This window comes from Candoia aspera, chromosome 1, assembly GCF_035149785.1.
Source record: "Candoia aspera isolate rCanAsp1 chromosome 1, rCanAsp1.hap2, whole genome shotgun sequence".
Taxonomy (NCBI): Eukaryota; Metazoa; Chordata; class Lepidosauria; order Squamata; family Boidae; genus Candoia; species Candoia aspera.
Genome location: NC_086153.1, coordinates 247,317,632 through 247,335,385, shown reverse-complemented (window position 1 = coordinate 247,335,385; position 17,754 = coordinate 247,317,632). Strand labels below are relative to the sequence as shown.

The 17,754-nt window shown below is 39.6% G+C and overlaps 1 protein-coding gene across 1 annotated transcript in view; it reads left to right on the top strand.

The window, feature by feature from the left end:
• The window catches only part of LMO1 (LIM domain only 1), a 38,139-nt gene extending 20,740 nt beyond the window's left edge, over positions 1–17,399 (top strand). The window contains exons 2-3 of the mRNA XM_063293035.1: positions 4,534–4,659; positions 17,033–17,399. Coding sequence (XP_063149105.1) covers positions 4,534–4,659; positions 17,033–17,135 — 229 coding nt within the window. The 3' untranslated portion in view covers positions 17,136–17,399. The remainder of the gene's footprint in view (positions 1–4,533; positions 4,660–17,032) is intronic.
• The last annotated feature ends 355 nt before the right edge of the window (positions 17,400–17,754 follow it).

Genomic DNA, 17,754 nt, shown 5'->3' with positions numbered 1-17,754 from the left:
TAAAAAAACAGGTTTGTTTTGCAAGATTAACCGAATAATAGTAGCTCTAGAATTATATTTACATTCCTAAAACTATTTATATGCTCCATTTTGATCCTGACAAAAGTGCCCAAGCCTGTATTTAATCATGATTAAACAGAGAATAAAATCTGGGAGTTGATAAAACTGAGAAGTTCAAGACAAACCAACTTCAGAGTTTGGGGAGTTTGTTGTAATGTCATTTAGCTGAAATTCATAAGGGAGAGAGCCGAACTTCTTTAGGGAAGCAGCTGTGCAGAAGGTAGTGGGAGACAGGACATAACTGAGAAATCCCTATTTTATAATGTTTATTTTCCAAATGCAGAGTAAAGTTCTGTTCCTTTCCAAAGTATTCTGCAGTTAGCTCTGTTTTTGTCTCCTCCAGATTAGTTATTTTTAATTCTTATACAGCTGACTCTCAGTCAACCAGAACTCAAGCAACCGGCACAAAAATCGAACCGGAAAAAAAACGGCACTCTCAAGCAACCTGAAAAAAAATCTGTATCTCTCTGCTGCCATCTAGTGGGTATTATGGTTTAATATAACCCTCAAGCAACCAGAAACTACATTGGGTGCCGGTTAACTAAGAGTCTACTGTATTCTGTGAAGATGTCTTTTTTGTTGTTGTAGTGGCAAATCACTGACATTCCCATGGATACTTTTTATTTCTGTAGGGGGCAAGGGGGCTTTTGAGAAATCCAACCATGGGGATATCTCACCATACAGATGAGAAGGTATGGTATGAAATGGTCCTTGCATGCTTTGTACATAGTTTTCCCATGTCATTAAATAATAGTTCTGGACATAACTCCGTAATAAACATGCTAAATTAACATATAAGATTATGTAAAACAATTACAACCAATATATGCAAATAGAGGTTTCTATCAGCTTCAGATCTCAATGGGTGGCTTCAGCAGGACAGTCTGGTCTGGACTTGGAAGCTAAGTAGGATCAGGCCTGGTTAGTACTCGGATGGAAAACATACAGAATGTATGTCTCATGGCTCTAGGCTAGACTGGGAAGTCCTGGAAGATGGTAATGGCAAACTATTTCCATTTGGTGGCCAAGCAAACTAGATGAACATGTCCCTGATGTCACCAGGAATTAACTCAAAGGAGACTGTAGATCTTTAGATCTAATTCTCTTTCAGTCCAAGAATACCTAGTTATCTGTTGATCCAATCTAGAATTGGGTGTTTAATTGATGCTGGTGAGGACACTTCTTTTCCAGTTAAGAGGGTTTAAGATCACAGCCCCCTTAAGATCCCTCTGCTTTTTTCACAGCCAATTGCATTCATTTTCATGGGGGCAGAAAGAAATATCAAGTATCTGAGAGACACCTTACCAATTAGAAGATGGCAACTTAAGTCTGGCAAACAACTTGACAATTTTAGAAGCAAAAGTTCTTACATATATCTTGGTTTACTAAAGGGGTCACATAAGCATCACCTCAAAAGCAAAGGCATTGCAAAAGAGGAAATGCATCATGAAATAAAATGTTAAAAGGGGGGGGGGAGACAGATTTGCATACCTTGTGCACATTTATGTGGGTTAATTCTTCTCACCAATGGAATGGATTCCCCCTCCACTTGGTAACATCCTATCCAGTCTTAAAATTTGTTCCAGAGGCCGGAGTTGAGTAGACTTGAGGGCTTGCCTAAGAGAAGAGAAAATGCCATATCATGACTTAAGGACTGAGTTTACATCATATTTGTGATTTTATTTAAATTACCCTAATTTAGATAGAAGTCCAGTATATCTTTATGTAATGGAGAAGACTGTGTCCATTCAAAGGCAACTTCAAGATCTTGCTCCTCCTCCCTAGAGCTCTGTTTTTCTAAACAAGATTCAAACTGCACAGCCTTTCTGGTGAAGAATGGTAGATTCTTTTTTTAAAAGATGCATGGCCCGGGCATCCTACTTCTGATGCCAGCTAACTTTGTTTGCTGGGTACTCTGAATGAACATCTTAGCGTAATCTTATCACAGAGTAATTATTGCAGTCTATAATCTTTGCTGTATCATCAAGTTGTGTTTACCATAATTCTGGCTCCATACCTTGCTTTAAAAGTAGCAGCATGATCTCAAAAAGTTTGAAGTTGTGATGTTAATCTTCATAATGGGTAAAGGTAAGAGACTGCATGTGTGTGGCCCACAGTAGCAAACAATTGCCTTCATACAGCTGTGAAAATAATGTGTTACTTTGTACTGGATTAGATCTAAGCTAGTTATACAGCTTCGTGTGGCGCTGAGAGGTAGGTGACAGTATTGCAACTGAAACTCTCCCCACGACCTGAGTTTGATCCCAGCGGAAGCTGGATTCTCAGGTCAGATCAACTCAGGCCGGCTCAGGTCGACTCCGCCTTCCATCCTTCCGAGGTTAGTAAAATGAGTACCCAGCTTGCTGGGGAAGGTGACGACTGGGGAAGGCAATGGCAAACCGCCCCGCTATAGTCTGCCAAGAAAACATCGCGAAAGCGGCATCCCCCCAAAGGGTCAGACATGACTTGGTGCTTGCACAGGGGACCTTTCACATTTCACACAATTATACTTAGATCCCATTGATATACCGTGAAATGCAAATATTACTAAGTGAAGTCTTATTGACTGCACTAGAAACTAAGTTCAAATAGTTACCTTGTCTTTTCAGTAAAGTAATGAATCATATGGATGTACTGTACTGTTGATATAAAACCGAAATTAATCTTACGACATGGCCAGTATTGGCTACCTTGAATGACAGCTACAGAAATCTTAACCAGCTTAATTATTTGTGGTTCTTTTAACTCAGTGCTTCCCAAACTTTTTCCTTCATTACCCAAACCACTTATCATTAAGTCCTTTTTACCCATTGTAGGTAAAGTATTTTAAGTCAGTTTAATGGGTTCATGTGTCATTACCCAAAGAAAAACCACTTTTACCCAATTTTGGATAATTTACCTTGGTTTGGGAAGCACTGTTTTGACTGGAGATAAGGAATATCTGCATACACCCCACATGCTACATTAAGATGTAGAGCGGGGTTTTCAAACTTTATAAGGCCCTGCAAAGGGTTTTCAAACTTAAAAAAAATATCCCAGAATGCTTGAGTAAGAGGAAAAGCTATCATGAGAGAAAATAGTCTGCATTTGAATGAACTTTTATTGTCCTTTCTTTGGCTCTTAGTTCCTTGTGGAACCCCATCAAATTCTCATGGAACCCTAAGCTCTGTGGAACACAGTTTGAAAAATCATGTATGCCTATCAGTAGACACCTACCTCTTCATCTAGATTTCTTGTGATATATGTGATGCTTTCTGTTGGATTAGAAATGGTACAGCGAACCTCAAGGTTTTCTGGGAGGTTCTGAAAGGACAAACCATAGTTTGAATGTCATACAACAATAGTAAATAGTAAATCAACACATCATTTGTGGGGGATGGGGATTGACTTTTCCAGTTATCTCAAGGGAGGCAATGTGGAATATAATGATGCAAAGGTGAACAAACCACTGGAGAAGAAAGAGAAGAGAAAGTAGATGTTTCTTTTGCACTGATTTTTACCAAAAGGCAGTTCCAAATTGAAATTCAAAATATTTTAGCAATTATAGATTGGATTATTAATTACCAATGAAATATTTGCATCTGTTTATTGTGGCACATGGTTTACATGAAGTCAGCACAGATGGATTTCTCCAGCATATGTTGAGGCATTCAGTAGCTTTTGGATATTTCTCAAAATATTTCAAGATTGCAATTCAGCCATGCCCTGGTAAATCTTTAACATACTGTATGAAATAAAATGGGAGAAAGAAAATGACACGTTAGCATTTTTTTTTTTAAAGATTGCATTTCCAGGTTAATATTGTGTCACTGAACCAGGAATCAATTCATATTATGGCCAAATCCACGCACATAATAGTTTTTCCATATAGGATTGTCCTACAATATACTACTGTGCTGGAAATGATTTAAGATGTCTCTGGAAAATAACATTCTGATATAATTTCTATTTTGAATTGTTGTAGTACACCTATCCAAGAACTACAGCATAACTAAGCAGCATGTACAGAAAGTTTTCTGCAGGAGTCATATGTCTACCCAAAAATGAACCTTGCATATTTTCTCCAGAGAGCTAACTAATCAGTAGGAATTGAAGGAATAGCAAATTAGAAAATAGAGGGGCTGCTAGGATCCTGTAAAAATGTACTGCTAAGACACTGTTAATTTGCATTGAAAAGACGGTATTGTTTTTGATGGAAGCATTGTGAGCCTCAAAATAGCACTTTGTCTGCATGTGGAATGGATTTCTTCATTAGACAGTCAATTAGCTGGCAGCTCCAAAACTTCAAAGGACTCAGAACTTCTCTCTCCATGCAGGATCAGCCTCCATTCCCACATGCTGACTGGTCAGAGAAATGGGGATGGCAACTTCTCTTTATTGGTGCAATACAGTATTTGATACTACTAATTACACTTAATTAGTCCTTCCACCATTTAATTAAACTGGCTTCTAATGATTGTGCTTCCTTGGCAGGCTGTTTGGGACTACTGGGAATTGTGCTGCCTGCAGTAAGCTGATCCCTGCCTTTGAGATGGTGATGAGGGCCCGAGATAACGTTTACCATTTGGACTGCTTTGCCTGCCAGCTTTGCAACCAGAGGTGAGGACGTGGGGGGTTTACATGGATTGTTTTTTAAAATGCAAGTTATTTTCACTTCTATGAAACAGTAAAGTCTGTTTCACCGTTTGATCTCCATCACCTTCTCCCAGGCTCTCAAATTGCTACTGCTGAGCGAAATCATTTTACCTGCTAATTGAATGCTGGAGCCTTTTCCCTGCAGCTCCCTGACTAATGTGTGGAATTGCTGGTAGGCTGGATTGTTGAAGGGACTCCCCCCACCAAAAATGGGGTTTCTGTGAAATAGGCCAGCAGGTGGTGTTAAGTAGAGCTGAGGCAACTGAATGAGCAGCTTCAAAGCCAAGCTTCTCGTCGGTCTACTGAACATCCATTGATAGAAAGATCATTGGCATAAATACTTTTAAAATCAAAGTTGCTTAAGTCATGCAACTGGGCAGGCGCAGATGTTAGATCAAGATAAAGCAAAGGAAATGCCCTTTTCTAAATAAGCCCTGACAAAGCCTCAGTAGGGAAGCTTCACCCATCAACCCGCTGACTTCCTCCAGTAATGTCCACTCACAGCATAACTTTAAGTAGAACATATAGTATGTGTCTAAAAGGCAGATATCATAGGCAAAATGAAGTAGGTATTCTGACCTGTTTCTATCTCCATAACATTGGTGTAGGTGCCTCACAGATTTCCATGTATCTACTTGGCTTCTCTGTTTTGCAGATACTGGTAGAAGCTTTAAAGACCTAATGTGTAGATTGAAAAATTGTGATATTTTGACTTCTATACCTCTCATATCTACAAAAACACTGCATATAAACATAAAATGTAGGAATGATGGAACATCACATGCCAAACAGCAGCATGTCCACATCCAGTTGTCAAAGCCCAATCCACATCAAAATCTTTGCTCAGCTTTCAAACTCAAGAAATTCCATAATTCTGAAGCATTGCTGCTAATATTTATATAACCAATTTATATGCCCATGCATCTTAAACAAGTAGCTCTGGGCTAACAAAGCATGTGGATAAAGGACCATAAGGCAATATAAATTTATAAATAAAACAATAAACAAGGCTCTTCAGAAAACCATCTCACAGAATATAACTCACATACCAGGCTCCACTAATATCCTGGTCTTCAGCCCGGTCTTCAAGGACTTCTGGAAGGCCAGCAGGGCCATCCAAATTTCAGCAGGGAGGCTGTTGCATGGGCCATGACAGAGAAGGCACATCTCTGGGTCCTCCTAGGTGACATTGTTTCACAGACAAGACGCATAGCATGCGGCTCTGTCAGATTTGATGGGATGGGTAGAAACTGTTGAAGACGGGTGGTCCTGCAAATAACCTGGCCCTGTGCTATTTAGGCCTTTAAAGGTGACAATCAGCACCATGAAGTGCATCTGGAAGTCTACTACAAACTCATATAGGATTTCAGTGTAGAGCATAAGGGCAAGCAAAGTCATCCCTTCCCAAAAAGAAGCATTCACCACCACTTGGATCCAACTACATCCCAGGAGCCCCTAACTAACCAGGAGGGACATTTGAAACACAGGTGGCAAGACTCAAAGCCCTAAGGACCTCAGAACTAACAGAGTCAGAGTTTCCCCAGATAACTCAACAAGATCATGCCCCAACCACAATCCAAGTGAATTTATCTGGCAGATGCCTCAAATAGTTCTTGCAACAATAATCCTGCAGAGGTTCTCCTGGCCCTTCCTTGTCCAGGAGGAACCAAGTCACCTGAAATATGGTCACCAGCCAGCTATCTGTGGATTCAATAAGAACAGAAAAGTAAGTGTATTTTACCACACTTATCACCACAAGGTAATCTTTAATAATGGTTCTTAAACCTGTGTACAAATTGAGATTGAAATTGTGTTCCCCTTTTTTTAGCCTGGGTAGAATTCCCTATCACTCACAATCTAAAGAAGGGGAAAAGATGGTTTCTTTAAATCAGAGTTGTGAACTTTCTTCCTGCCAAGCATGACTGTTGGCCTTTGAATGTCATGCCAGGGGCCACAGTCCAAAAAACGATTGGAATTAGGACCAAACCCAATTTGTATAAATGCATTGAGGATTGAGAGCCAGATGAAGATTGCAACCCTGTATCCATTCATCTGGGAGGAAGTCCCATTCAGTACCTCTGAAGAAAAATGCAAAATTGTACTGTCAGAATGGCAGCCCTCTGCTGGAAGGATTAACACAATGCAGGGAGAAAAAAAAGTGCCATCAATTCATGGTTCTTCATCTTTATGTATATATAAAATCAAAGGTAACTTTTGTATCCTTGATTTGCAGCTAGAGTTGCAAATAATACTAACTTAGGGCATGGGGTTCTTAGTTTCCAACATCATAGTAAGAAAAATATAGTTGAGTTTCCAAGCAATTGAAAGAAGTAGGAAATGCAGGAAGTACCAGCACCTGAGTTTCTTATTTCATGCTTACGGTAGAACCACTCCCTGTTTCCTTCCTTATAGTGGAGTTCAAAACTCCAGATAACTACTAGCAAAGGGAGCCCTTTGTCTTCATCCAAGGATCATCTGGATTTTGGTGCTTCAGAGATGATAACCCTAAAACAGTTTTCAAACCAATTTAGAGGATGTTTTTAAAAATCAGGCATTCTTTCTTGGGTAGAGGCAGTTAAAGTTGAGGGCTCTGAAGATGTGAACACATTTAATTGTGTTAATTAAATTTGGAACTGTATATTGTATATGCAAATTTTCTAGAACTCTGCATCAGCTTCTACTATATTTTCTGTCTTTTTTTTATTGATGCATTTCCTCTTTTTTGGCAATGCCTCAGGGATCAGCATAGTCATTCAAGAACAAAAAGATGGGAGAGCAGCTTTTAAACTGAGCTCTGTGGAAAAGCCAGCAAGAACTACTTGATTCTGATTCTAGCATTTTTATGGGTGTCTGCTAGCCTTCAAAAAGAAAGTGGTGCACTTGACATGCTATTGGTCATTCAACCAAAAGGTTTGGAGGGATATTGGAATGGAAAATAAAATCATAGACTGGCTAAATGCCTATCCTAATTATAACAAATTGATAAAATTTAGAGATACTGCATCTTTCTTGGACAAACCAGAAGGGAGATGATCCTAGAATTAATCCTACACGATGACAACAACCCTCCTTCTTGCATTTCTCATCTGGAACCCTCAACATATGAGCCCTCTGGATAATTCTCCCACCTCTCACCAATATCATTTAAGGAGATTAGCTGTTAGATCCTCCTGTGCATTAAATGCCAGAGCCTGCAGCAGTAAACCTTTCATACAAAGGATGCCTTCCGTAGGAGGCCGGACTCAGAACTAGAAGGATTCTAGCTTATATGGAAGCCAAGAAGACTTTGTTGTGGATATTACTGAGCATCTGCAGCATTTGATGCTGTGTGAGCATTCCAGATAAAGAACATCTACAGGGGCATCCACATGGGAGAGTAAAAAAAGTGAAGATCGTGGCTGCAAAAGCAGAGTTAAAGTCCTGGCCCTTTTGTGCATGTGTGGATATTGCAAGCATTTTCAAAAGGGCAGGGCTTCGGTTGCAACCACTATCCTGACTTTTTTGACCCTTCCCTATCTCAACCCCCTGTAGAAGTAACTAAACAACTAAACAGTTATAATGTACAGCTGGAAAAGGCGAATTTTATGTGTGGGATAGGTAGAACAAGAATGGGGGCAGGGAAGGAGAGACTTCTAATAATACAATGTCATTACACAAATCTATGGTGTAATCATACATGAATATTAAATATGGCTCAATCACACCTTGAAAAGGATACTATAGCCCTGGAAAGGGTTAAGGAAAAAAAAATAACCAAAATGACAACCAGTCTTAAACAGCTCACCAAAGAGTACAAGTTACAGTTTGGGGGGCTTTTCAGCCTAGAAATAAGGTGAATAAGGGACTCTGCATAGTGTATAGAAAGATAATTGAGGGAGCTTGTTCTCCCTGTCTCATAACAGTAGAATAAAGGTCCTCTAGTGAAGTTGAGTGCTGAAGAATCAGGACAGCTACAAGGAAACACATCAGACTACCATCTATAGTTCATCTATGGAATTCATTAACAATCAGTGCAGAGGTGATAACAAACTTAGACAACTTAAATAAACTCGTGGGATAGTGATGGCCATTTGCGACCTTCCCTGCCAGCTTCTGACAAGTAAAGTCAATGGGGAGGCCAGTCACAATGGCAATCACGTGATGTCATGCCTAACGACTGTGTGGAATTCGCCTAACGACCACAACTGGAACTGCCAGAACTGCTGTTGTAAGTCAGCACAGTCGTGTGATGTCACACTTTATGACCGTGTCACTTAGCAACAGATTTTCTAGTCCCAATCAAGGACTAATTGTACCTCCAACTTGCAGTCAGCTTCTCAATTGCCATTTCTGGGAAGACAAACAGGAGTATGCCAGACTCATGTCATCCTTTGGGGATTCCCAAAGTCTTCTGTTGAAATGCCATAATTCTGAGGGATTATTTATTTATTTATTTATTTTAATGTTTATTTCGATCCAGAGAAATGTATGCTTCTAATATCTCAAACATGGATATTGATTTGGAATGCTGTTGCTTACTTACAGTAGGAAAAGTTGGACTTAGTAAGTTAAAGCAAGTTATGATTGGACTAAATAATTCAGTGTCCTGACTACTTTGCACATTAATCAACTGAAGGGTCTCTGTGTAATCACTGGAAATAGGTCCAACTTTTTGGTCCTACTCCTCCCTGTCCACATATTGGTAGAGACATCTGCTTTGTCCAAGTCACTGCTCATACTCATCCCTCCACACATCTGGGAGTCCCAATCACACCGAAACCGAGTTGTTCATCTGTAAGCATGGGCAGTCCTGATATCTGTGTGAGACATCAAGTCTGGGGTCAACAGAGAACACTTTTCTTCTTGTTTAGGTAGCCCTGTTATGCAAGCATTGCAGGAAGGATGTTTACTGCTAAATCCATAGACAGTAGTTTGGTCACAAGGAGCATTAGGATTATATATCTGCTATTCAGAAGTCATGTATCATCTGTGTCTGTTTCTTCTGGCCACCTCTCATGGAATGATTTAGCTTTTTGATGTAATCAGAGTCATTTCTCCTGACTAACATACATCAGAAGTTAGAGCATGAGCAAGGATATGCTGTCATTTTGGGTGGCTTTTATTGAAGGGACTGTAACTAGCACAAAGCTGGCATTATTTGTTTAGAGTAGGCTGCCTTTCTGTTTGAAAGAGGCAGGTACAATCAATCAAGCTGTCCAATTTGATAGGCTATTCTGTTGAGGCTATAGTGACATCTAGTGGGTTCAAATAGAGGGTGGTGGGGTTTGTTTGGTTTTTTTTGGTAAGTACCTTTCTTGGAAAATACTAGAAATATTTTAAGGTCTTATTAGTAACTTTGACTTCAAATATATCTGTAGTGCCTTTGCCAGGGTCATGTGGAAAAAAGGAATCAAAGATAGTTGATGGGGATAAAAGAGAAAATAATGTTTCTCTTTTCTCCTTGTCCTTGCACGTTACCCACGAGATCTCAAGTTTCTAAGAACTGACAATAAAGACAAAATTGTCTCTGGGTGTGTGTGTGTTGGGTGGAGAAGATACCAAGTGGAACAGAGTAAAGCCAGATTTTTTTTTACCATTTCTCAGATTATAATTGCATTGTATTTCATGTGCACATCATATGGGTTTGAACAGAACTCTCCTTAATTCAAGCACACACAGAATCTTTCAGTCTTTCAGTTTACTAAACGTACAATAGCTAGATTCATCTGTAGAATCTGGTTTCCAGAAATGGAAGAAGAATGAACCGACGTGATCAGTATATACATGTTACGTTACATTAGCTGGAAATATGTTTATGACCACATTATAAGTATGTTTGCTGTATCTGGCAGGAGAAGTTTAAAAAAACCAAACTCAATTACTCTTTACCCTGAGCTAAATTTAACTTACAAACTTTTAAGACAGTCTTTAGATTTTGAAATTTCACCATTCACCCACCCCTGCCCAAAGGTGCTCTTTTGGATGGTTTGTTTATTTCGTCTAATATATCACACAGATGTGCAATCAGAAATTAAACCCATTTCAGATACTTGCCTGAGCTGTTAGCACACTGCTTCTTAAAAAACACATGCGCACGCACAAATTCAAAACTACTTCAGCACTCTGTTTCCATTAATTATCTGCTGCAGTGTGCTGTTAGTGTTACTGTCAGCGTTAACTGTTACTTCTAAAATATTTCCTGGCAATAATTCTTTTGCAATTTGTTAAAGGAGAACTGGGTTTGGGTCCTTCCCCCCCCCTCCTTTCTTTCTTTTAAATGCTCAACCTCATTTCAAGATTTATAGGCAGCATTTAAAACAATCTTAAAGGCAATTTACCTGCTGGTTTGTTTTTTTTAAATACACATGAAATGTTACTCATTGAAACATGTGGGCTTGAATCGTAAGTGCCCGTAACCATAACTCCAGTCATGAGATGCTCTGGTTGATTGAAGGAAAAATACATGATTTTTGCCAGTTTTGTCTTCCTTCTACTCCCTGAGCATCTGTCCCAGAGGGTTAGGACACTGTGGGGAGCTTCCTTCTTCCTTCTCTGCTAGTGGGCGACATGTAAATGTATGTTCGGTTATGGCACTCTGCATGTTGTAATTTAATCCTATTTTAGGAGTGGTTAAAGATGCCTGGCTTTGAATTACGTGCATGTTAAGTACCATGTAAAGCATCTCAAATGGTAGTAAAGGGAACTTCTTGCTATGAGATACAGGATGCAGCAAAATGCTTGGAGAGGTCTTGCAAGTCAAATTTCAAGGTACAGATTCAAACTAGAGTGACATCATTGTTGTAGAGGTCCCTCCAATGGAAATTCAAAACTGAAAGAACTTCTGGTGCAGTCATCAGGAGCTTAGATAAAGAGTACATGGCGGAATCATGATATCTTGATAATTCTTCAGTTTACAAGTTAGTGGGGCAGGGTTTCCTTGCTTATTCTAAGAAGTCCGTGCTTTTTTTCTGTGTAACTCCTATTGCATTGTGTGTTCTTTACAGGTTACATAATAGGCATATTCTGGCATGTTAGTGTAGAGAACAGCACATATACCAAGCAGTAGCATAAGATGCTCTTAATCTTCTCAACTGTTTCTGAGAGCTGGTACCTGTGGAGGTTTGGGGAACCCATCCACTTTCGCTTCTGAGGAGCCATTAGCTGACTGGCAGGGAACACACTGTTATTTCCCTCTTAGCAATGGAGAAGAAGCAGGTGGATAGATCACCTCCGCTTGGGAACTCTTAGGAACTCTTCTGTCAGGTTTTACATCAAGCACAGTTGTACATAACCCCTTATTCACGTATTGGCTTACCCTGCAGAAAGTCACAGATACCACTTGGCCAAGTTTATCTTTTTATTGCACATAAAGGGAGCCAGTTTGGTGTACTGGTGAAGGCACCAGGCTAGAAACCAGGAGACCCTGAGTTCTAGTCCTGCCTTGGACACAAAGCCAGCTGGGTGACCTTGGGCCAGTCACTCTCTCTCAGCCCTGGGAAGGAGGCAATGGGAAACCACTTCTGAAAAACCTTGCCAAAAAAACTGCAGGGACTTGTCCAGGTAGTCACCAGGACTAAAAAAACTGACTCAAAGGCACAAAATAATAGTAGTAATAAATAATTGCACATAAAAATGAAACTGTGTCACAAGAAAGATGTTCTTTCTCCAGTACACAAAGTTTCTATAGTAGCTCACTATTCCAGCGTGTAAATTCTATGCTTTTTCTTCTTGCCTTTCCAAGCCAACAGATATTCACCCATTCCCTTGATGGCCTTGGCATGAACCTTTCTACCCTTCCTACCTCATTCCTTTCAACTTTACTTCCTTCACTCTAAATAATGTTGTATCATTGGCAAATACAAGTTTTTTTTAATAAAACAATTACTGTCAGTACTTTTCCCATCTCACCATTTGGAAAACTTCCTTTATGACAGCAGTAGCCTTCCTGGACATTCAGATGAAAAGGAACCATATCTCCTACTTCCTCAGTAATGGGTCTTCAGTCAACTCAACGTAGTGGGGGCTGTAGCTTCCAGTTAGCAGCAGCATATATGAACTGGGATTAAGAGAGAAAAGAAAATACAGTTCCTGAAGTTATTTTATGAATAGTTCATTTCCTTGGTAGCATAGGAATAGTTTAGTCCTTATCAATATTTCTAAGAAGGAAATAACATGCAGTCCCTTTCAGTATGCAAGCTAGATTGGATAGGGAAATGTAATGCATTCTGTAAGGTCTCAGACTCTTTGGTTACTGTTTCCTGCTGCCAGCAAACATGTTGCCTCATGGTGTATATGACTGTTTCTGATCTCTTGCTGAGAAGAAATGCATTACTTATCTATCAAAGTGCAAAAATGTATGCATTCAATCCATACAGTTGATGTGCATTATGTATTCTTGGACAGTTTGAGTTATTTTAGAAGGGAATTAGGATCCCCAACTCCCTTTCTATACACACACACACACACACACACACATTTCTCCACAAAAGATTATTTGCCCTGAATTCAAAAGACAATGTGTGAGGACTCCCTTGACATCCCTGACTTCTCCTTTCAAATGATATTTGCAATGTTCTTGGATCTAAATGAAATTCAGATGAAATTAGTTGAATAATACAATCTTCCATTCAGTTTACCTTATATATCAAACATTTTACACTTCTGTCAGAGGCTGACACAGTTCCAAAGAAAAGTCTATGTATCCTTCAATATTACAAATGAAGTAGCAAAAATGGGCTTCATAACTGACAAAAGGACATAAATCCAGTGAGTCACAGAGCTGTGGAAAGATCCGGCCATCATTGGATAGGCAATAATTCTCTGGCAGTCTCGTTTGAATGAAGTGTATGGCTTGATGGCAGAGGTTCCATGTGCTGACAAGCTTAGGTATTCCAATCATGCGTAGTGATATATGAAGTAGTAGTGGTGCTATGTGGCTAACTTGGTTTATGTAGTTTAAAACAATTTTCTTTGGGCTTCTGAAAGTTACCCTAATATTAGAGGGATAGTTAAATGCCATTGCATGTCTCATCAGCAGTTCCCCAAATAGCCACAGGTTTGATATAAAGCCAGAAAAGATTTAAAATATTGAACAATTATGGTACTGGTTCCATGGAACGCACATATAGCAGTCCCTTTTCTAGAATCACCCCAAATATACAGTCATTGGATAAGATGCACTGAGTTTGGGAATGGGGTGAGCAAGGGTGATCCTCCTAATCCCTCCCCCCCCCCACTTCAGTATCTTTATTTAAAGTAATGAGAGACTGTACATAGAGCATTCTTCCCCCATCTGGTGCCTTCCAGATTTAGGAGTTGCAGTTTCAACACATCTAGAGGTGCCAGAATGGAGGAAGCCAGTGTAGAGGGCTCTAATTCCAACCCATCATTCATTTAAATGGACATCTGGATGTCAGAGGAAGTAATTAGAGAAGGCAACCAAGACAGGGTGCTTATGTTTGTGCAGCGTTCAATGAATATATAATGTGAAACAGCCTCTATTCATAAGAATTTATATAGACATAGATTAAAATTTAAAGAAGGGGTGAGCCAAGACAGAAGACAGCTTTGAGCAAAATCTCTTGCAGTGCCTCAGATAATACTACATCATGCTTTTTAGGCCATATTGGATGGTATTGTGAAGATATTTTAATTTTAAACAATAGTTCCAGACCTAACAAGAACTTGGAAGACTTAAGATGGATTCACGAGTTGTTCTTTATCCATGGAAAGAGCATGTCATTGTCTATTAATCAGACCTTTATTAGATTTGCAGATGACAGACAATAGCATAGGAGAGGTGATACTATAGGGAAACAAAAATAAAATTCAAAATGTGGTTGATAGGTTAGTGAATTGGGGTGAAACTAACAGAACAAAATTTTAATAGAGACAAACCCAAAGTTCTTCATGTAGGGAAAAAGAAAGCAAATGTGGAGGAATAGAATGAGGAAATACCAGGCATGGTACTAGTACATGTGAAAAGAATAAAGGGCTGAGTATGAGCAACTGTGTAACATGGCTGCTAAAAAGAGCACATGCATCAGAAGAAGTGTAGCTTCCAAATAATAGGAAGCAACATTCTGCATTTTATTCTGTATTTGTCAGACCATCTCTCAAGAGCTGTGCCCAATTCTGGGAACTATGTTTTAGGAAACATTCAGAAAACCTAGAACATAAACAACACAATGATCATGGGACTGGAAAATAAGATTTATAAGGAGAATTTGAAAAAAAAAAACCTGACTCTGCTTAGCCTTGTTAAAAGATGTCTGAGGGGTGTTATGAAGAAATGTCAAATGTTAATTTGGATTCCTGCAATGAGCAGAGATTTGAACTCAATGCCCTAAGTGTCCTCTTCCAAGTGTGCAATTGTAGAATACTATTCAGGCAATGCAAGGGGCAGGAATTGGGTTCATAAAGCATTTGTTCATAAAGCAGCTTGGTCTTGTCCTGACTCCCAGGAAACACTCTGAGACAGGGAACTGTTCTCTAATGTTTTATTGCTAATACATAACAGTAATCCTAACAAACTGAACAAGCGTGGGAAAAACCCAGCCATATAAACCCCACAGGTTAAGGCGGTCCCAATCTGTGCCTCTTGGAATGGCTCACCAATTCCTCAGTGCTACGCATGCGCTTAACAGTCTGGAAAGGAGCCCCCTGCTCGCCATCCTTACTCATGACAGGTCTAGTGTTTAAGGCACCAGGCTTGAGACCAGGCGACTGAGAGTTCTAGTCCCGCCTTAGGCACGAAAGCCAGCTGGGTGACCTTGGGCCACTCACTCTCAGCCCAAGAACCAATCAGGCGTGGTATGAGAGTTCTAGTCCCGCCTTAGGCCCGAAAGCCGGCTGGGTGACCTTGGGCCAGTCACTCTCTCTCAGCCCAAATTGCCTCACAGGGTTGCTGTTGTGGGGAAAATAGGAGGAGGAAGGAATATTTGGTATGTTTGCCCCCTTGAGTTATTTATAAAAATAATAAAGGCGGGATAGAAAATAAAATAAATAAATAAATTTCAGAAGATACCTGTGAATGACTCTCATGAGAAAAGAAATGTCAGTATAGCCTTTGCTTTGTATAATTTGAGAAAGTTGCCCTGCCTGCTTTGTTTTCCTGACTTTGGACTCCCAGCATTGCAAAACAGCCCTTCTAGGAGGTGTCCATCCATTCTAAGCACCAGCAGGTTTTTCAGATGGGACAAAGCCAGGTACATTAAATCTGACAGCAGGACTACATGATACCTTACCTGAATGTACCTAATCTGCACCTCTCTGATCTTTTCATATGTTAGAATACACCAACTTCTACATTGCACAGATTTATTTATAAATAGTATGCACAACGGCCCATAATGTTGAGGAGAAATTAACTAGTGACAGATGGCTGCAACTGAAAAAAAAATACAGAAAAAGTTCCTTTTGATAAATGCACGTGAAAATGTACATGGTGTTTTATACAATTTTTACATAATGTTTTCTCTCTCCTGAACTCCCAAATTAAGGTGAGCACAGGCCAGAAATGAAGTTGTCATTGGGAAAATAAGAAACTGAGCGGAACTTGGCTGGCTGGGGAATTCTGGGAGTTGAAGTAAACACATCTTCAAGTTGCCAAGGTTGAGAAACACTTGAGAAACACTGATCTAGATGGCTCCTTACTCTGGCCTGAGTCCTTTGCAGTGAGAATCTTTCCTGCTCCATAATGAACTGTCCATGGTCCTGTTACTCTGAGGCCTCATGCTGAATTCTTTTCATTGGAATTCAGCCTGGTAGTAGGAAGATTATGTGAGATAGAGTTCATTAGATTGGAAGTTCAAGATATTTTGTCAGAAGTATCCAAAACACTGACATTTTAGGGGGAAATAAATTAAACAAGCCTGGCTATGAGATCTGAAAATTCCAGGGTAAATGTGCTCTCTCTGATGCTTATTTATCAAGAAGCAGGACACTTTGATGGCTAAGGTAGAAACTCTAAATGGTGCGATGCACACAAGCACACACTTCTGTGGATATATATATATATATATAAATTAATTAAATAACTGACACTTTTTCCCACTGGAGCCAAACTGCCTCACTCAGCCTAATAGTAGATCAAATGTGTTTATGTTTTACACAGACTTCTTAAATGATTGAAAAAATAACTGATTCACTGAAGGTAAAATAGAATCGTCTGAATCTGTCATTAAGCAAAAAATTTAGAAGGAAAAATGCACATGATGTAAATGCCTCTCTCTCTCTTTTTCCACAAATAGGAATGGGAAATAAACATCTTCGTGGATATACAAAGGATGCTTTCATTCCCCTGCTCTGGAATTAATAAAAGTAGCTTCTAATGCTTTGTTTGTTTATTGTGTTTTAGATTTTGCGTGGGGGACAAGTTTTTCCTGAAGAACAACATGATCTTATGTCAGATGGACTATGAGGAGGGGCAACTGAATGGCAGCTTTGAGCAGGTTCAATAGCAAATCCTGCTTGGCTGAAACACTGTGGAATGGACGTTCGGCCACACTGGCAGTGAAGGGCGTCTCTCAGCTTGCCTGCAATATTTTTTTAGTCCTTGGTCCCCAAAGGATGGTCTACGTTGTAGTATTTCTTCACAAACACACACCCACTCACACACACCTATACAACACAACGCAGTTACAATTTTAGATGTACAGTTGTGCCTGCTTAGCTGAGCACTGCATTTGCCTGTATGTTTGTGAGTTGGAGGGGGGGGGGAGTTGGGGAAAAGCTCTGTACAGTCTGTTTTTCTGTATATAAACTGGAACATTTATTTTATGAAAAATGTAATGCAATTTTATTACAGGTGTGAATTAAAAATTATGAATGTTTCCTGGCCATCTGAAACTCTTTATTGTTCATATGGAAAGACACCAGTCACTCAGCCCACCCTAAATTTTCCATCTAGAATAAGAGCTGGCAGACGGTAGAGCCAGAACAACTGGAAGACTTCAGGCAATTTTCAGCAAACTTGCAAAAATTGGTGACTTGCAACTGATTAACAAGAGCAACAATGGTTACGCACACCGCCTTTTAAATTATACTGCTGACGTAAAAGAACCTTGGAATAATTAGAAG